Here is a 21,129-nt window from a genome sequence, read left to right as displayed (position 1 = left end):
GGAGCGGCCACCCTATTGCGCAAGCGCAAGTGCCCTCCTTTGACCATCATCGCGCTCTCTCTATCTAGCTTGTCCTGCCGTTCATGCGTAGGGGGCGGGGCTAAGGTTGTCGATTGGTGCGTTTTCGGGTCAGTCAACGAAATAGACGCGGTGATTGGAGGTGACCCGCGAAGTAGCGGGTTGAGGTGTAAGGCCTGAGGAGGCAGCGTTTTGTGGGCTTCTCTCTGGTTCTCTCTCTCCAGAAGGTTCTGCCGGTTCCCTCAGCTCTGGGTATCCGGCTCTGCATCGCGCCGCCATGATGGGCCATCGTCCTGTGCTTGTTCTCAGTGAGTTCTGGGGATGCTGGGGGAAGGGACCCAGTTTTCGGCTCGCTCCCGCCAAGCTTTTTTTTACCCCTTGCTTTCCCAGCCCGGTTCCGCCTTGACCCAGCCCCTGAGCCTTGCAGTCATGGTCTTCATTTTGGAAGCTCCTTCTTCCACTCTCCTCTCCCGTTGACTCATCCTCGTGTGCCGTTTTCGCGAATGCTAACTGACCGTTCCCTCGCCTAGCCCCCTCGTCTCCATTTCACGTGTGTGGGTCCCGGGCAGTCCCCTCTCCGTCGTGCGTTCCCGAGACCCGACCCAGCTCCACGCCCCTGCACCGTTTCCCATCATGGATTTTCACCTGGTGGTTGAATGAGTAATGACTTTTCTTTTTGTCAAGTTCGGCCTTTGTATCTTGGCTTATCCTTTAAGTAGCGGTGTGACCTCGGACAGCTTGCGGAGTGTAAGCGGGTCCACCTGTGTGGCGGGCTTAAGTCTTGTTTCCCCTGACGGGATCCTGAGCGTTCAAGGAGAGGGGGAGGCCTGGCAAAGAGCAGGCCGCATCTTTGGTCATTTTACATTTTTTTTTGTTTTAACACCTGCTTCTCTTACAGGTCTTAGAAGATGTAGGGTTGTCCTGAGTTCTCTGCATTGTCTCCCCGAATTTCCTTTGCCTTTTGGGAACACCAATTATTTCTTTCTGAGGATCCCTGCCTGCGTTAACTGCCCTACTTGGCAATCTCCCCTCCCCCCGCGGTCTGCAGAACCATCCAGGCTCCCCTCCTTGGGGTGTTCCGTGGCTGATCGCTGTGCCGAGATTCATTCATTTTCTCTGCTTGAGAAAGCAGCCTAAGAAAAACCATTCCTCTGTCCCCTCCGAGTTTTTTTTTCTCCTGGTGGACCATAGGTGCCTATAAGGTTTTGGTTACACAGTCTTGGGTAGAAGTGTTAAATGAATGTTTGAGTTTGATGGGACTAGGTTGAAAGATGACCGAGTTGAATTTGGGGGAAATGTATGATTTAGAAGGGGGAGGGAAATAGGGCATAGTGCTGTGTAGGTGACATCCACTGGCCCTGCGTGAGCCAGGCATCTGTGAAGCTGGGATAGAATCGCTGGCATTAGTGGTTGTGACCATTTGGGTTCCCTAGTAAAATCTGTAGTCAGCACTTCCAATAAAGGGGCAATCAGAACCCATCCTGCAGACTGGGACACTTAAATGTGTTCTCATCTGTAGATTGGCGTCCCATCACATGGTGGGGGCACTATTGGTGATTACACTGGGGCTGTCAAAGTATGATCCTCCAATCAGGAAAATAAGAACCCCTGAACTCTTCCTGAGTACCAGAAGCAGGAATTGGTACTTTCTTGGGGTGCTAACCCTTTACGAGTTTGCTAATGTAGCTGTGGATTCTCTGGAGGAGAAGCTATTGTCACTGCGTTTCTCTCTTAATGTCAGTGAGTTCCCTGACCCAGAGACCTGCGGTGATGAATTCCTGCTGTAACTAGGTGAAGCTTGGGAGATTGTGAAGCTGGAGTGTTGTGGGTTATCCAGGAGTTGAAGAAGGTTAGCAGTCTTAAGTATATGTTTGTTTGAGCAGTTTGAAGTGTACAATTTGCCAAGGTTGGTTGGGTGTACATGCTGTCAATTTTGTGTGTTCTCAGTTTTTAAGGTCGGGGAGTAACTAGTTTGTGTACAGAGGGGCACTGCTGGACTTCTTGACTTGTTTTTATCTGTTTTAGGCCAGAACACAAAGCGTGAATCCGGAAGAAAAGTTCAGTCTGGAAACATCAATGCTGCCAAGGTAGCACCATAACCTTACCGTGCGTGCAGTAGTCTGCCCTGCAGCTGACTTCCTTAGCATTTCTGTATTTACTTGTAGATGTGAATGTGAGTGTGAGTCTAGATTTTTTTCTAAACTTCTTTGAATAGGCAAAGTGACAGCACAGGAAAGAGAGGTCTTCCATCAGGACAGGTGGCCACTGTCCTCAGGGCTCCAGGCTGAAGCCAGAGCCTGGAACTTCCACCAGCTTTCCCATGTGGGTGGCAGGGGTCCAAATACTTGGACTAACTTCTGCTACTTTCCAAGCCACATGAATATAATGCACAATGATCAAAGGGAAAAAATGACTTCACTCTTTACAGGCATTTAGTTGGTGATAATAGGTAGAAATAGGCCTTCCTGCTCTGTAGTATTCCTGATGATCTCTTACAAACCTTTGCATGGTTCTATTGCTGTGTGCTTTATTATGTTCTATTTACATTTATCTCCTGTACCATATTGTTATTGAGGGGAGGGATTATTGTTTCAAGTCCCTTTTGTATTTTTAGAGTGCTTTATAGAGCCTGCTTAAATATAAGTAAATGTCTGAAAAAAATAGCTTCTTACCTCTGAATCTGATTCATGGTGGTGTGCAGACCACTGGCATGCCAAAAAAAATAGTAAGATTTGGATTGATGGGAACCTAAAGCTATGGGGTTCACTTTCCTTGTTTGATGGGTTGTTCTGTTTTGTTTTTCTGCATCTTTGCTGAAAGTCTTCCTGCAAATAGGGGAGACTCCAGAAATTAGATAGCAAGTAATTGCAACCCTCCATTAGAACTTCTCTCGTGGAAGAAACACTGACTTTGCCCCTTTCCCGAACATTTACACTGCCCTTTAATTTGTGCTGTCTTCTGTTTCCCTTCCATTAGACCATTGCAGATATCATTCGAACATGTTTGGGACCCAAATCCATGATGAAGGTAAATCATTTCTTATGGAAATGTAGATTATCAATTTTTCCTTTCCATTGTCTAAGTCACTTTAATTGTAACTTTGCTTTTTCTGCAGATGCTGTTGGATCCTATGGGTGGCATCGTGATGACCAATGATGGCAATGCCATTCTTCGAGAGGTTTGTTTTCTTTTTCATTCTTAGGGTTTCGTAAAGAACCCATTAATGTATGTTTGGTGGTTAGTTTGTTTCATATTGTGTGTATGTGTGTGTGTGTGTGTTCAAGGATTATTTGCTTATTTGAAAGGCAGTTAGAAAAGGAGAGAGAAATAAATCTTCCGTTCACTGGTTCACTCTCCAAATGCCCACAATAGCTGGGACTGCCCTGGAACCCCAGAACCCTAAGTGGATGCAAGAGGCCCAAGGACTTGGGCCATCTTCCACTCCTGCTCCCAGGTGCATAGTTGCATGGAGGTGGATCAAAGTGGGGCAGTAAGTCTTGCACGTGCATTCGCACAGGATGTTGGCGTTGCAGGCAGTGAGTGGTCTTCAGGTTTTTCTTCTGCTTTTTAAGATTGATTTTACTTACTTGAAAGAGTGAATTCTTCAGTTCCACTGACCCATTTCATGAATGACCTCAACAGCTAGGTCTGGGCCAGACCAAAGTCCAGGGCTTCTTCCAGGTCTCCCAGATGGGTGCAGGGGTCCATAGACTTGGACCATCCTCCATTGCTCTCCCAGGAGCATTAACAGAGTTGGATTGGAAGTGGGATTCTGGGACTTGAACCAATGCCTTTATGGGATGCCAGTGTAGCAGATAGTGTCTTCTTTTTAAGATTGATTTATTTATTTATTGGAAAGTCAGATATACAGAGAGGAGGAGAGAGAGAGGAAGATCCTCTGTCCAATGATTCACTCCCCAATTGACCGCAACGGCCGATGCTATGCTGATCTGAAGCCAGGAGCCAGCAACTTCTTCCGGGTTTCCCACACAGGTGCAGGGTCCCAAGGCTTTGGGCCGTCCTCGACTGCTTTCCCAGGCCACAAGCAGGGAGCTGGATGGGAAGTGGAGCTGCTGGGATTAGAACTGGCGCCCATATGGGATCCTGGCACATTCAAGGAGAGGACTTTAGGTGCTGGGCCACGCCACCAGGCCCAGCAGATAGTGTCTTTACTCCTCCAGGTTATAATGCCTCCCCCCGATTAGTTCCTTAAGGCTACCATAGCATTGCCAAAATATGGTTAGCTTAAGTCAATAGAAATGTCTCCTACGCCGAGGCTGGAGATTAGTGCAGGGTCATGCTCTTGGATGTCTAGGGAAGAATCCTTTTTCTCATCTAGCTACTGAACATTGCCAGCATATTTGGGCATATAGACTTGATTTGTACCTTAATCATCACATAACATTCCTCTTTAAAAAAAAAAAAAAACAACTTTATTTGAAAGGTGGAAGTGCTGAAAAGACAGATAATCTTCCGTCTGCTGGTTTACTCCCCAAGTGCTTGGAAGAGGCAGACCAAGCCAGATGGCAGGAATCCATGTACTTAAGGCAATATCTGCTCTCAGCCAAGGGCATTAGCAGGAAGCTAGAATAGAAGCAGAGTAGCAGAATTCGTACCAGACTGAAATTTGGGTGTTCCAAGTGGAATATTAATCTGGTATGCTACAACATCTTCCATAGCAAGCTAAAAGCTATTTGCATGATGTGGTCTCCCCCACCCTCATAAAAAAATGGTCTAGAAAAAATGGCTAGTTAGAAATATTTTTAGAGGGCCCGGTGCCATGGCCTAGCGGCTGAAGTCCTTGCCTTGAACATGCCCCAGGATCCCATATGGGAGCCGGTTCTAATCCCGGCAGCTCCACTTCTCATCCAGCTCCCTGCTTGTGGCCTGGGAAAGCAGTAGAGGATGGCCCAAAGCTTTGGGACCCTGTACCCATTGTGGGAGACCTGGAAGAAGTTCCTGGCTCCTGGCTTCGCATTGGTGCAGCACTTGCCATTGCTGTCACTTGGGGAGTGAATCATTGGATGAATGATCTTTCTGTCTCTCTGTATATCTGACTTTGTAATGAAAATAAAATAAATCTTTAAAAAAAAAAGAAATTTTTTAAAGACCATTTTAGTCTTCCAGTGTATATTAAAACAATGAAGAAGGAAGTATGAATAGATGTATATATAGAAGGAAGAAACTCTTGTGCCTGGCGCATTAGTCTAGTGGCTAAAATCCTCACCTTGCACGCCTGGGATCCCAAATGGGCACCAGTTCATGTCCTGGCTGCTCCATTTTCCATCCAGCTCCCTGCTTGTGGCCTGGGAAAGCAGTCAAGGACAGCCCAAGGCCTTGGGACCCTGTACCTGCATGGGAAACTCAGAAGATAACTCCTGACTCCTACCTTTGGATCAGCTCAGCTTTTTCAGTTTTGGCTATTTAGGGAGTGGTTTTGGCTAGCAGTTGGATGCAAGACCTTTCTCTGTCTCCTCTCCGTCTACCTTTCCAAGAAAAATAAATGCATTTTTGAAGGCACAATGACTGATAAGGTATTTTGCTTTAAAAAAAAAAAAAAAGGAAACAAGAAATTTCAAACTATGCAGTACAGGATAAATGATACTTGAGTAGTGTTGATTCTGTTATAATCTACTTGTGTTCTTTTAGATTCAAGTCCAGCATCCTGCAGCCAAGTCTATGATTGAAATTAGCCGGACCCAGGATGAAGAAGTGGGAGATGGGACCACATCAGTAATTATTCTTGGTAAGAGAATAATAATGTTGTGAGTAAAATAATGCTCATTTTCAGAAGGAAATTCTGTTACCAATCCACGAACATGTTTAGGCAACTCTGCTGCTGTTTTCTATGTATTGTTTCTGACTAGGATGAGTTAAAGTGTGTAGTGTGAGGTGTGTAACCTTGGTTGAATACAATGCTGTCAGCTCTCATCATAGACATGTTTGGTAACTGCTGAATCATTCTGTGGAAAATACTGAGCTGGGTTTCTGTGAGGATCTTTTTTTTTTTTTTTTTTTTTTTTTTTTTTTTTTAAGATTTTATTTGTTTATTTTGAAAGCGTTGGAGAAAGGGGAGGACAGAGATCTTCCATTCACTGGTTTGTTCGCCAGATGGGAAAGCAGAGCCAGGAACCAGGATCTTCCTCTGGATCTCTGCCACGGCTGCAGGAACCCAACCTCGGGGCCATCTTCCATTACCTTTCCATACCATTAGCAGCTAGGGCTTGAACCTGTGCTCGTGGGATGCTGCCACCACAGGAGGTGGCTTAACTCACGACACCTCAATGCCAGCCTGCAATCACCATTTTATCAATGGATATGTACCTTATTGTATAACTTTTTTTCTTTAATTAACTAATGAACTTGGATCTTGTAACAATACAACTTATTCCTAAGCAAAGTTTACCCAGCAGGTTCTCTCCATAAGACAGACCATAGCCTTTCTGCACTTAGGAATGCTAGATAACCCTTTAACCTTGGCAGCCATATAGTGACATGAATAGAAGGTGCAAAAATTCCACAAGTATTTATTTCAGGGTTACAGATACAGATTAAGGTTTGCTCATTTTGTTTATTTGAAAGACAATGTTCTATATTAACACATTTTTAGTTCGTTTGTTCACTCTCCAGATGACCACAGTAGCTGAGGCTGGGCTAGACCCGAAGCAGAAGCTTCATTTCAGTTTCCACTGTGGGTAGCAGGAGCTCAAGTACTTGAGCCATCCTCTTATCTGATCTCAAGAAATGATCAGAAGCCAAGGCCAAACTGATTCCCAAGTACTCCCGCGGGCCTAAATTTCTAGTAGGTGGATGATTAAGATGAAATCTTGGAAATGACAAACTTCTGGAGTAGAAGTTTAATGACTTATCTTTGCACATTCTATTAGATGAAAAGCACCAGTTTTTGTTTGTTTGCTTTTTAAGATTTATGTATTTATTTTTTATTACAAAGTCGGATAGACAGAGAGGATGAGAGAGAGAGAGAGAGTTTCAATCTGATGATTCACTCCCCAAGTGACTGCAATGGCAAGTACTGCCCTGATCCGAAGCTGGGAACCAGGAACCTCTTCCGGGTCTCCCACAATGGGTGCAGAGTGCCAAGGCTTTGGGCCGTCCTCAACTGCTTTCCCAGGCCACAAGCAGGGAGATGGATGGGAAGTGGAGCAGCCGAGATTAGAACCGGCTCCCATATGGGATCCCGGGGTGCGTTCAAGGTGAGGACCTTAAACATTACACTATTGTGCCGGGCCCAAAAGGACCAGTTTTGAGAACTTGGCTCTTATAAATTTCAAGTTGATGGTGAAGTTTTCATAAAAGCATTCATCTAATTAATTAAAAGTAAAACTGTAGTAAAGGGCCCAATGTGATAGCCTGGTGACTAAAGCTTTATACGCATTGGGATCTCATAATAGCGTTGGTTCTAATCCCGGCAGCCCCACTTCCCATCCAGCTCCCTGCTGGTGACCTGGGAAAACAGTCGAGGACAGCCCAAAGCCTTGGGACCCTGCACTCGCAGACCTGAAGGAGGCTCCTGGTTCCTGACTTTGGATTGGCCCAGGTCTGGCCATTTTGGCTTCCCACCCATCCTAGTTCCCCCCCCCCAGGGTCTTGCTCAAGCGGTTTTGATAGTTCAACAGTTATGAATTGCTGCCAACCTCACCATTTCAGGCATGATTAAGTCACTGCAGAATCCACTGATTGACATAGTCCATCCTTAGAGTCTCCATTTACCCAGTTTTTCACGGACTAAATAAATCTTAAAAAAAATAATAATAATACAAACTAGTAACACATTGTTAGAAGTGAGAATTCTTAAATTCTTAGGCCCAGTGGTTAATGTCCTAGCCTTGCATCTGCCAGGATTCCATATGGGTGTTGGTTTGCTAGCCGCCGCAGCTCCCCCCATCCCCTTCCACCCCATCGCCTCCCCCACCACCACCACCACTTCCCATCCTGCTCCCTGCCTGTGGCCTGGGAAAGTAGGAGAAGATGGCTTGGGACCCTTGCACCCATGTGGGAGACCAAGAAAAAGAGCTTCTGGCTTCATATTGACTCACCTCTGGCCATTGTGACTACTTAGGGAGTGAACCAGCAGACAGAATATATTTCTGTCTCTAATTCTCTCTGTAACTGTTCCTTTCCAATAAAAATAAATGAATCCTTTTAAAAAAAAAATGAGAACTCTTGCAATGGCCATTTGGCACAATAGATAAAGACTTCTGGAGATGCCCAATTCCAGTCCAGCTTCCTGCTGCTGGGTGCATCCTTGGCTACAGCACAAAATGACTGGAATACTTGAATGCTTCCACCATGACACAGGACACTTCCAGTTCTGACTTTTAGATATTTGTGGAGTGAAGCAAGAGATGGAAGACCATTTTTTTCTGTATTGATTCTGTAACGGATGTCTATAACGTTGGCCTACATGCTTTGTATTTTCAAAATGAAATTAAATTTTTGAATGGTAAGTTGGGGGCTAGCACTGTGGTCAAGTAGGTTAACTTACTATCTGCAGCAGCGGCATCCTAAGTGGGTACTGCTTTGGGTCCTGGCTGTTCTACTTCCAATTCAGCTCCCTATTAACGATTGGAAGATAGTCCAGGTACTTGGGGTAAATAAGAGGAACCAAGGTGAAGCTCCTGGCTATTATGCACCCCCCCCCCTTTTTTTTTTTGAGTGTTAAAATCAAGTAATTGGGGCTATCGTGTTGGCATCCCATATGAGCACTGGTGAGAGTGTCAGTTGCTCCACTTTAATCAGCTCCCTGCTAATGCACTAGGAACGCGAAAAATGACATGGGAGACATGGGACAAGACCTTGGCTCCCAGCTCCCGTCTGTCCAGCTCTGGGCTTGGAACTATTTGGGGAGTAAAGCAGAAGACGGAATGTTTTTATCTTTCCTTCTCTGTCTCTCTTTAATTCTGTCTTTCAGTTTTTTTTTTTTTTAAGAAAATGTATGACATCTTTAGATATAATTATCTTGAGAACTGAGAAGCATATATGGCTAGTTCTGTAATTGAAAGAAAAACTTGGGAGGTTGAGAAGAGGAACATTTTCATGTGCTTTCCGATCCTTTTTGGTAGACAAAACTTTCCAGTTGTGTAGCTTTAGCTGAATCACCTGGAAATACTAGGTAGATTAAATATACGTAAAATATTTTAGAAGTGCATGACTTTAAGCAGAAACCAAACAAAACTTGGCTCCCCCTAGAAACATCTTCTCACTTAGCATATCACTCATGTCGGTTTAGCACATGCTCAAGGGTATACTTGCGAACTTTGGCAGGTTTGTATATTTTGAGAGTCACTTTAAACTTTTAGAGGCAAGCTGTGTTTGTGTGTTGGAAATATTCATAGCTAAATGGCATATCTCCTAGGAAAATCTATCTTAGGAGAATTGATGGTATTTTTTAGAGGCAAAACGAAGCTGCCTTGCTATGCACATGCTTCTCAGAATGACCGTAGCACTTGTCTCCTTTCTCAGCGGGAGAGATGCTGTCTGTGGCTGAGCACTTCCTGGAGCAGCAGATGCACCCTACAGTGGTGATCAGCGCTTACCGCAAAGCCCTGGATGATATGATCAACACGCTAAAGAAAATAAGGTATGGCGGGGCAAGAAATGTACAGCGTCAAATATGGACAATCTGCAAAACTGGCTGATTGGTTCCTTGGTAGTAAGGGAAGGCTTGGCACATGTATGAGCGGTGGGTTGTACCCTTGGGACGTTTGTGAGAAAGACAAAAACAAAATGAAGACGATCCAAAATAGGCAAAAGAACCATATATATAGAAAGAGTTACTGGTTCCTGCAAATTGACTCAACTAATCTTCCATCTCCAAGTGCCAGCATTCTATGTGGGTGCCAGTTTATGTCCTGGCTGCTCCACTTCCATCCAGCACCCTGCTTGTGCCCTGGGAAAGCAGTGGAGGATGGCCCAAAACCTTGGGGCCCATATGGGAGACCCTAGAAAAAGCTCCTGGTTTCAAATTGGTTCAGCTCTGGCCATTACAGCCACTTGGGGAGTGAATCATCAGATGGAAGAACTTCTCAACTTTCTAATAAATATAAAATTTTTTTTTTAATATTTTTTTTGGAAAGGCAAATTTCCGGAAGTGAAGAGTCAGGAAGATTTTCTATCCACTGGTTCACTCACCAAGTATTTGTAACACCTAGAACTGAGCTATCTGCAGCCCTCCCTGGCCACAATCGGGGAGCTGGATGGCAAGTGGAACAGCCAGGACATGAACTGGCACCCACAATAGAGCCCAGCCCTTGCAAGGGGAGGACCAGCCAGTTGAACCATTGTGCCAAACCTTAAAATACATTTTTAAAAAGCAAAACTACAGTGTACACATAAACTAAGGTGCTAAAAAGAAAAGGAATCTGGTGTTTAAAGCGTGTTAGAACAAATTAGTTGGTATTACGAGGAATACTGAGAAGTGGCTAATTCAGAATAGATTTAATCACAAAATGTGTCTTCACCTAAATTTGGAAAAGCTGCAGTGTAAGCATTTGTCGGGCTCAGGAAATGATACCTTCTAGAAGTGAGTTGTCTTGCTGAAAGGGAGGGGTGTGGATAAGATGACCTCCTGATGCCCTTTGAGTTTCCTTCCAAGTTGTGTGCTGCTCGTTTCTGCCCTTGTCCCACGGTTACAGCCTCTGAGTTGGGGGTCAGGGACTCCACTCAATATCCAAGAGGCCTGCTGAGCACGTTATGATGCTTTGCTTTTCTGCAGTACTCCTGTGGACGTCAACAACCGTGACATGATGTTGAACATCATCAACAGCTCCATTACTACCAAAACAATCAGTCGGTGGTCCTCCTTGGCATGCAACATTGCCCTGGATGCTGTCAAGACGGTACAGTTTGAGGAAAATGGTCGAAAGGAGATTGACATCAAAAAATACGCAAAAGTGGAAAAGGTAAAATCTTCAGAGATTCTGAATCAAAGCAAGATTATTTTTTTAAAGATTTATTTGTTTGTATTACAAAGTCAGATGTGCAGAGAGGAGGAAAGACAGAGAGGAAGATCCTCCGTCCGATGATTCACTCCCCAAGTGACCGCAACAGCCGGTGCTAAGCCAATCCAAAATCAGGAAGCAGCAACTTCTTCCAGGTCTCCCATACGGGTGCAGGATCTCAAAGCATTGAGCCACCCTCAACTGCTTTCCCAGGCCACTAGCAGGGAGCTGGATGGGAAGTGGAGCTGCCAGGATTAGAACCGGTGTCCATATGGGATTATGGGGCGTTCAAGGTGAGGACTTTAGCCGCTAGGCCCACCACTTTGGGCCCAAAGTAAGATAATTCTTATACCTGGGAAAAACTGCATTTGTTTGGAAAACAAAAGCTTGAATAGTATAATTAACTATAGTACTACTATGGCCCCAGAGGGCCCTGGCGCGATCAATCAATAGCTAAATCCTCATCTTCCAAGTGCCAGTATCCGATAGGTTTGTGTCCTAGCTGCTCTACTTCCTTTCAGCATCCCTGGCTATGGCCTGGTAAAGCAGTAGAGTATGGCCCAGGGCCTTGGGACCCTGCACCCCTGTGGGAAACCTATAGGAAGCTCCTGACTTCCAGCTTTGCATCAACTTGGCTCCAGCCATCACAGCCACTTGGAGAGTGAACCAGCCCATCTCTGTACTGAATTTTTTTTTCCTAAAGATTTATTTACTTTTATTGGAAAGGTGGATATACAGAGAGGAGGAGAGACAGAGGAAGATCTTCCATCTGATGGTTCACTCCCCAAGCAGCCACAACGGCTAGAGCTGAGCCAATCCAAAGCCAGGAGCTCTTACAGATCTCCCATGCGGGTACAGGAACCCAAGGCTTTGGGCCATTGTTGACTGCTTTCCCAGGCCACAAGCAGAGAGCTGGATGGAACGTGGGGCCGCCGGGATTAAAACCGGTGCCCATATGGGATCCTGGCACATTCAAGGCGAGGACTTTAACCACTACCCTATTGTGCCAGGCCCTCTGCTGAATTTTAATACATAAAGGCTTTGGCCATTAGATGGAGCCAGAAGCCAAATGTTTGTGAAATGTAAAGTAGAAGAAACTTAAGCCCTTTTAAATCTTAAGTCACTGATTTTCTGTGGGGATCTTTGCTCATCTTCAAATTGAATGTCATGGTCTAAGATTGGTATACTTCCTATGCAGAATAAAAAATGTGATTGCAAGGGTTTAGCCTTTTATTTTAAAGCTTTGGTGGAAGAAAGATAGGTACTTCGAAAACTTGGATGACTGTGGAGAGGGATTTAGGATACTACCCTGATCTCTTCCTTGTTATGGTTTAAAGTGAATCTTCTTTTTCAGATACCTGGGGGAATCATTGAAGACTCCTGTGTCTTACGTGGAGTTATGATTAACAAGGATGTGACCCATCCACGAATGCGACGCTATATCAAGAACCCTCGCATTGTGCTGTTGGATTCTTCCTTAGAATACAAGAAAGGAGAAAGCCAGGTAAGGTTCCTAGTCCTGTTCCTTTGGTGACTATAAGAATTTGACTGCTAATGTGAACAAGAGACTCAAGATGGCATCATTGCATGCTTATTCTCTACCATTTACTGCCCTTTCTGTATATTGTCTCTGACTCCTAGAAACGGTCTTTTTGAAATAGTTGGTACCGATTCAGTTTTATAGATGAGGGGGCTGAAATGCAGAAAGTCCTAAAGGAGGAATTTCATAGAGCGGGAATTGATAAGACTAAAGTAGGAATGAGAACCCAAAGGCCATGTAACAGTGTTCCTGGGCCAGTTGTGAGTTGACCAACTCTGTCCCAGAAATGAGCCGGAGGTAGACTCTGAAAATCAGGAGTCTGTTCAGCAGCTAGCCAGTGGACTGTCCCAGTCTGCCAATTGCAGCAGGGAGGAACAGCCCCCACCAGCTCTGTTCCAGGATGATCCAGTCAACTAAGAGCACTGCTTCATGATTTGAATTAGTCGAGCAACCAAGCTTACATTAATGTACCATACAAATTATCCAATCAATTATAGAGGTGCGGAACAAGGACACTCGATAGTTCAAGCATCGTGTACCTTAAAACTATCCAGTCAGTAAGAGCTGCATCCTGTCTGGTAGTGAACAACTGAAGCAGGCAAACGAGTCCTTCAGAAACCAGTTTGGAGCAATCGGCTTACTGCTTGCGCTATAAAAGAAAAGATCTCACCCCAGAATGAATTATTTTCTCACAATTAATACTCTCACACCCCTTTTACGGCTTTCCAAGAACCCAAAGTCAGGTTATGGACACATCCTGGAAATGTATCAGAAGAGCTAGCCTTACTGTCTGAGCTAGATTTTTTTTTTTTAATTATTTTTTTTATTATCTGGGCTGGCACAGACCATACAGAATTATCAGCTTTTAAAATTAGCCTCCTATAGATTTACCAAATTTTGAGTTCTACCAGTGATTGACTTGGTGAGGCTAGACCAAATAGTTGCACCAGCTTTAAAGAGGGCACTAGCCTGAAACCTTCTGTCCCTGCTGTAAGGCATAGTCATTGAGTTTTGCTCGTTGAGAAATTGGAACAAGAACTTCATCAGCGGTAATATGAAGACCCAGAATTTCCATTCGCACTGGCAGAACAGGGTTATTACTAAGTGGATGATCAAAGACCTTAGAAAGGCCAAGCTCGTCACTGATGGCGGTGTGACTTTCTGTTCCAGTTGCTTTATAATTTAATGAAGGAGTTAAACTGGGTGATAACTGGAATGAAATGGACTTGGCGGAGGTTTGAAATCACAGATTTATCGTTACTCTGACTCAGACTTTTTGGGGTATTTGAGTTCGCAGTGCAGGGAGTGTGGAAATTGGGGTGGCCATAAAGGGCTTCAACGGGGCAGGGACTTTTTTTTAACTTACTCAACCACACACAGACTGACATTGAAATTACACGAGAGGAAGACTTCACCCGGATTCTTCAAATGGAGGAAGAGTACATCCAGCAGCTCTGTGAGGACATTATCCAGCTGAAGCCCGATGTGGTCATCACAGAAAAGGGCATCTCAGGTAGAACTGCATCCATTTTCCACCCCACTTTTGGAATGAAAGAGGGTGGGTGAATTTATAGATTTTATTTGAAAGGCAGAATTGCAGAGAGGAAGAAGCAGAGAGAAAGATCTACCATCTGCTGATTCACTCTCTTAGCTGGGCTGGTCCGAAACTCTCAAGTGTTTTCTAGGTCTCCCATTTGGGTGCAGGAACCCAAACATTTGGGCCACACTCCATTGCTTTCTCAGGTGCGTTAGCAGGGAGCTGGATTAGAAGTAGATCAGACAGGGCTTGAGCTGATGCCCATCTCTGATGCTGGTCTCTGAGTAAATTTTATTTGTGTTGACGTAGACATATTGATTTTTGTGATGGTATATTTTAATGATAAATCCAGTTCAGAACTGAAGATTTCTGGCATTTAGCTTGACACCTCTACTGTTGCATTTTCAGATTTAGCTCAACACTACCTCATGAGGGCCAATATCACAGCTATCCGTAGAGTCCGGAAGACAGACAATAATCGCATTGCTAGGTGAGTAAGCCAGAGAAGAATAAGAGCCTTCCCTGTGTCTCTTTTCTTTTTTTGACTGTATAATGTAGTAATTAACTGAAAAGGTTTAAGATAGGATACAATAACAGGTGGAAATAACCTGAGTTTAACTGTCTGCCCTCTTCAGAAGTCCTCTAATCCAGCAATTATCCACTGCACAAGTCTCTTCTATACTGCCCCTAGCCATTAGTGAGCAGCCTGTGCTTAGACAGCTGTAATCGCTACCTAGATACAAGTACCCATTATGTCTCTAAATAACTACTTGTCAAACAGTTCTTTATTGTCATCATGGTGATTGTAAATGAGTTTCCAGAATAGTCTGTTTTAACTAGTTCATAATACAACACAATCATCCATTTCTGTGATTCGAGTCTCTGCTGTTGTTACTTGAACTCTAGGTTATGTTGCCTCTTTTTCTATACTCAGACACCATCCACTTTTAATTCTAATCCATCAAGAAACGGATAAACCTGTCCTGGCATCACATGATACACCAACAGATTAAATTGAATTTCATACTCCTGCTTGCTCTGAGATGGCTTTGGGCTTTGTATTTACCCTTGAGTTTGGAGAAAAGAGTGATAAGTTAGGCTGCGTGTTCATTAAAATTGATGCACTCATACTCAGGTAGTTAATTCACCTTGTTTCTTACTTGACTGATGTCCTGTTATTGACCTCAGAACCCAGTTAAGGAGTGTGGGATAGGTTCTATCTAGACACAACCATTGGTTGATATATACGTTCTAAGTGTAAGAACTCATTCTTCCAAGTGCTAGTATTTGATTACAGTAATGACTGTTTACTTTCAGCATACATGGTTTATTTAATTATGCATTATTCATTTAAGGAAACTTTGCTTGAATATTTTTCCAAATCTTTTTCACCGGGTAGCTGAGACTTCTCAAATGATGCTTCTAATAGTGTAGCTTTGTCCCAGTTGCCAGACACAGACTCTAGGGACTAGGGAGATATGTAAATGCCTGTCTTTCCATATTCTCTCCCTCAAATAGAGCCTGTGGAGCCCGGATAGTCAGCCGACCAGAGGAACTGAGAGAAGATGATGTTGGGACAGGAGCTGGCCTGTTGGAAATCAAGAAAATTGGAGATGAATATTTTACATTCATCACTGATTGCAAAGACCCTAAGGCCTGCACAATTCTCCTCAGAGGAGCCAGTAAAGAGATCCTCTCGGTGAGTCTGGCAAGGAAATGTGGTTGGGTGAAAGAGGTCATTCCACTTGGGAGTGTCCAGGGGACAAGAAAGCGTCCTGGACCCACAGGCAGCTGCCCTGCCTTGCAGGAAGAAAACTTAGCCAGTTGATCCAGCGCCCCCAGGTCCACATTCACGTTTTTATGCAAGAGCAATCCAGAACTTTTGTCAAATTCTATAGTGAGTGCAACTTCATTTCCTTCTTAGAATTACTGCTGCTTTATTTTTTAAAAATTAAAATTATAAATGCTGTTTTGTTTCCTCAATGAGCGAAAGTAATTCTCTCAAAGGCACATCCCTACTCCATGAGAATGTTTCAGTACACTATGCAGCCTGCTAAAGGATGCAGCTAGGGAGGCAAAGCATAGTTCTGTATAGCTCACTAGAGACCTGACTTTGTAGTTAGGTGATGCAACCCTTGACCCTCTTGAAGTCATGAATTAGTGATACATTCTTCCTGGGTAATTAGCATCTGCCTTGGCCAGTAGGACTTAGAGGATCTTTTCTAGTTCCCCGCCTGGGAGTTTACTAACCTTAGCAGTCAGAAGTCCTTTCGTGCTTTTGATGTCTGATGCAGCAAACGTTGACCTCATACTATCTAATTGCTTCCTCAAGGAAGTAGAGCGCAACCTCCAGGATGCTATGCAAGTGTGCCGCAACATTCTCCTGGACCCTCAGCTTGTGCCAGGGGGTGGGGCCTCTGAGATGGCCGTGGCTCATGCCTTGACAGAAAAATCCAAGGCTATGACTGGTGTGGAACAGTGGCCATACAGGGCTGTTGCCCAGGCCCTAGAAGTCATCCCTCGGACCCTGATCCAGAACTGTGGGGCCCACACCATCCGCCTACTTACCTCCCTCCGGGTGAGTTCCTCTCTGTTGCTATTATTGCTTTGCTGCGGGAAGGCTATGTTTGGCTAATGGTTCTCATCTATTTATTCTATTCAAGTTTGCCCCTTTAGTTCGTTGCCTTAAAATCTTTCCTTTGAATCTGTTTGCTTTCATTGCTGTTACACCTCATCCTTTCGATGCCAGTTTGTTTTTTATCTAGTGTTCCCTGCTGCTTGTCCCAGTTTTTTTTTAACTGGATTTGCTTGTTTTCAACTGCAGGCCAAACACACCCAAGAGAACTGTGAGACCTGGGGTGTAAATGGTGAAACAGGTACCTTGGTGGACATGAAAGAACTGGGCATATGGGAGCCCCTGGCAGTGAAGCTGCAAACATACAAGACAGCAGTAGAGGTGAGGCTCCCTAAGACATGTGCATGTGGTTTCATTGGAGGGTAGGACATTGAAAAAGCAGAGTATCCTGCAAAGATTCCCAAGGAATTCTGTCTCCCCGAACTTTGTCATATAGAGCAGCACAATAAAGGAGCGCAGGCTACATCCCCTGCTTGGGGAGAACTGCATCTTACACTCAGGATTGGTAAAAGGCAGGGCTCAGGTTGATGGCAGGGACTATGTAGAGATGGCAGACCACAAGCCCTTCTTCGTTCCAACGTGCCAACCTTTGGGTTGTGTTTTCTCCTAGACGGCTGTCCTGCTGCTGCGCATTGATGACATCGTCTCCGGTCACAAAAAGAAGGGCGATGACCAGAGCCGGCAAGGCGGGGCGCCTGATGCTGGCCAGGAGTGAGTGGTGCACAGGATGACCTCAACACTGAGAACCAGCAGCGCCTCCCCCTTTCCTGAGCCAGAGTGCCCAGGACACTGGACATCTTTGTTTGGAAGGGATCAGGTTGAAGGGCAGCCTCCAGTCCCTTTCTGTTCCGGCTCAGTTTGCAAAAGGCACTGACATGTAATTCTTCTCTATTGTAAGCTTTCCATTTAGTTTGCTTCCGATGATTAAATCTAAGTCATTTGAGATAGTTGTTGCGTATTTTTCAACCTTGGTCACATCTATGCCTCCTGACAAAGAGGGAGGAGCCAGAAAAACGTACTTGGGAAGAAGGGAGGCAGGAATGAGTCATTAAGCCTGTCCCCTTAAAGGGAGGTTGTCAGGTGTCTCAGTAGATCTGCTGGGAAGACCCATTGGTGTTTTGAAGGATTATACTCAAGCCTTAGAAGCACCCAAGGAACAGGAAGAACCTGTCTAAAACTAGGGTGTTCCTTGGCTGCAGTTGGGGGTAGAGCAACACCCAGTGTGTGCCGAGGCTGAAGTGTGTATCCAAAAGGCCAGAGAGCTGCTTTGTATTACACAATTTTGAAGATCTCCCCTACCTTCGCCTGTAGCTCTTTTTCTCTGCCTTTAGGTGTCCTTACTAATTTCTAATCTATTTTGTTACTATATTCTCATGTCAGGATTGTGTAATAGGTACAGCACCCCTGTCTTCCTTACTATTTGAAACAAAACATTGAAATCTCATTTTCTGCTGTTTTTACCAGGAGAGAAGATAAATAATGGCCCTGAGTGAGGCCAGTCTTCTTGCTTTTGGCCACTTTTAAGTTAAAGACGAAGACTTGACTAACAATACATAATGTGTATTGTTATAATCTTCACAGCCACCTTGTAAAATGGATGTAATGCTTTGCCTTATTTTGTAAGAGGGAATTTGAAACAAAGTATCCTAGGCAAGGGTTACAGGAAGGTAAGAAACACTTCTAGAATTCAGATCTGGGCAGTGCTAGGCTTCTCCACCTTTTGGTTAGGATCAAGATTACATTTAGGCAGCTCTGGAAGCTATGCTGGTTGTTACATGAAACTCAGAAAAAGTAGAGGCTTAAGAAATTACAAATAAATAGGCTGTCACGTTGGCCCAGCTGACTAGTGTCCACCTCCAAGCGCTTGTATCACATATGGTCATGAATTGTGTTCTGGCTGCCCTGCTTCCCATCCAACTGTGCTTGTGGCCTGGCAAGGCAGTGGAGGATGGCCTTTGGGACCCTGCACCCACGTGAGAGACCCCGTCTCCTGACTGCTGCCCTCAGATGAACTCAATTGAGTCAAGTGGCTGTTGCAGCCACTTGGGCGGTAAACCAGCGGATGAAAGGTGTTTTCTGTATCACCTGTGTGGGTCTGACTTTCCAATAAATATTAAATCTTTTAAAAATAAGTAAAGAGGGCCCGGCGCAGTGGCACAAGTGGTTAAGGTCCTCGCCTTGCACACCCAGGATCCCATATGGGCGCCGGTTCTAGCCCGGTGGCCCCGCTTCCCTTCCAGCTCCCTGCCTGTGGCCGGGGAAAGCAGTAGAGAACGGCCCAAAGCTCTGGGACCCTGCACCCGCGTGGGAGACCTGGAAGAGTCTCCTGGCTTCGGATCTGCATAGCATCGGTCCTTGCGCTCACTTGGGGAGTGAATCATCGGACAGAAGATCTTCTTCTCTGTCTCCTCTCTGTATATCTGCCTTTCCAATAAAAAAAAATAATAAAAATAAATCTTTAAAACAACAACAAAAAAAAGTAAAGAAGTGCAAATAAGCAAACAACAGAATCAAAGCTCTTGAAAAATCAAGAAGAGCTAGAAGGCCTGATCTTCATCTATTGGGTCACTCCTTCAAAGCCAGCAACAGCCAGCGTTGGGCCAATCCAAAACCAAAAACCCAGAACTACTGTCGGGTCTTGCATGTCAGTGCAATGGGCTGAAGTACTTGGTCCATCACTTGATCCCTCCTAGGACACACATCAGCAGGAAGCTGGATCAGAAGCCAAGTACCTGGTACTTAAACCAACCATGCACTGTGACATGAGATGGAGGTGTTTCAAGCAGCAATTTTAATTGCTAAACTAAACACCCAGCCCATTAGCATTAAATAGGTGTTCCATCAAATAGGGTAAGTTTTGCCTCATATGTATTCCCTTTTCTCCTTCATGATGGATTTATTTGAAAGACTAACACAGAGAAAATGTTTCCATCTATTGGTTCACTCCAAATGGGCAAAAACTGGGCCAGTCAAAGCTGGACCCTAGGGCCCAGCGGCGTGGCCTAGCAGCTAAAGTCCTCACCTTGAATGCGCCAGGATCCCATATGGGCACTGGTTCTAATCCTGGCAGCTTCACTTCCCATCCAGCTCCCTGCTTGTGGCCTGGGAAAGCAGCAGAGGACGGCCCAAAGCCTTGGGACCCTGCACCCGTGTGGGATACCTGGAAGAAGTTCCTGGCTCCTGGCTTCAGATCAGCATAGCATCGGCCATTGCGCTCACTTGGGGAGTGAGTCATTGGACGGAAGATCTTCCTCTCTGTCTCCTCTCTGTATATCGGACTTTCCAATAAATAAATCTTTCAAAAAAAAAAAGCTGGACCCTAGAACTCCATCCAGGTCTCTCGTGTGAGTGCCGAATAACTTTGACTCATCTTAAGGCTCTTTCCTAACCATTAACTGGAAGCAGAGCAGGTGGGACTCAAACTAGTGTTCATTTGTGATGCCAACATCACAGACGGGGACTTAACAGAGATTCACAGAGACAAAGATCTTATTCACTGGTCCACTCGCCAAATGACAGCAATGGCTGGAGCTGAGCTGAAGCCAGGAGCTTCCTCCAGGTCTCCCATGTGGGTGCAGGGTCCCAGTGCGTTGGGCCACTCCAATGCTTTGCCAGGATATAAGCAGGGAGCTGAATGGAAAGTGGAGCAGCCGGGACACGAACCAGTGCCCTTATGGGATCCCAGCACATGCAAAATGAAGGATTCAGCCACTAGGCTGTCGTGCTGGGCCCAATATGTTTTATTTCTAAAACTGTTTCTATATTATATACATTCTGTGAAATTTAATCACTCCTCAATTAGAGTCATGTTAATTCTAAGTGACAGGTTTAAATGTAGGAAATGAAAACATAAGCATATGAAAAAGAAACATGGCATTTGAAATATACCAGAGTGGGAGAAGGAACTACCCAAAAGTTTGCAAATCAGGAATATGGGGTAGGGAGGATATTTGTAACAACATGAACATTAATTTCCTTAAAGAGATTTTTTTTAGAACTTAGCAGCGAAGACAAAAAAAGGCTCACTTTTATAATAGGCAACGAGTAGAAATAGCTCCAGAGAAGCATAAGTTAGTAACAAAAACATGAGCGTCCACACCCTTACTTGGAAGGAGCTACCAATAAATGAAATAACCGAACGCCTGGATACATGGTATGTCAGCAGGTAAATGTAAGACGTGACGATTCCATTCCTGGATGTTTGTCCTACACAACTGTTTGTGAACATATGAAATGCTGTATATGCTGGGATATTTCTTCCAGCATGTCACCGATTGCGAAATGGTTCTATCTCAGTAGGATTCTAAAACAATAAAAGATGTAAGACATCACCCCCACCAACACAAGAACTCAGCAACCCCAAATGCCTTGTGAAAAGTTAGAGCTGTGTGTGCACGTGTGACTACCCACAGACTCTGGAGGAGGGTAGCGTAAATCA

At 44.7% G+C, this 21,129-nt stretch overlaps 1 protein-coding gene across 2 annotated transcripts; it reads left to right on the top strand.

Annotated features, from left to right (window-relative positions):
• The first annotated feature begins 186 nt into the window (after window positions 1–186).
• On the top strand, window positions 187–17,634 carry CCT3 (chaperonin containing TCP1 subunit 3). 2 transcript variants are annotated; one of them, XM_040998367.1, is made up of 14 exons: window positions 187–326; window positions 2,044–2,105; window positions 2,995–3,045; window positions 3,134–3,196; window positions 5,668–5,764; window positions 9,502–9,619; window positions 10,754–10,940; window positions 12,334–12,483; window positions 13,900–14,032; window positions 14,465–14,546; window positions 15,575–15,755; window positions 16,389–16,634; window positions 16,881–17,012; window positions 17,302–17,634. In XM_040998367.1, exons 1-14 carry the CDS (start codon window positions 296–298, stop codon window positions 17,404–17,406), a joined length of 1,638 nt encoding a protein of 545 aa, XP_040854301.1. In that variant the 5' UTR covers window positions 187–295; the 3' UTR covers window positions 17,407–17,634. The 2 variants fall into 2 exon arrangements, with proteins under 2 accessions (XP_040854301.1, XP_040854302.1); XM_040998368.1 differs by lacking the exons at window positions 2,995–3,045; window positions 3,134–3,196 and having other exon boundaries at window positions 188–326.
• The last annotated feature ends 3,495 nt before the right edge of the window (window positions 17,635–21,129 follow it).

Source organism: Ochotona curzoniae, unplaced genomic scaffold (genome assembly GCF_017591425.1).
Source record: "Ochotona curzoniae isolate NIBS_2020 unplaced genomic scaffold, NIBS_Ocur_1.0 scaffold_1037, whole genome shotgun sequence".
Taxonomy (NCBI): domain Eukaryota; kingdom Metazoa; phylum Chordata; class Mammalia; order Lagomorpha; family Ochotonidae; genus Ochotona; species Ochotona curzoniae.
The sequence above is the reverse complement of the archived record's forward strand: the minus strand, read 5'-3'. Positions and strand labels throughout refer to the sequence as shown.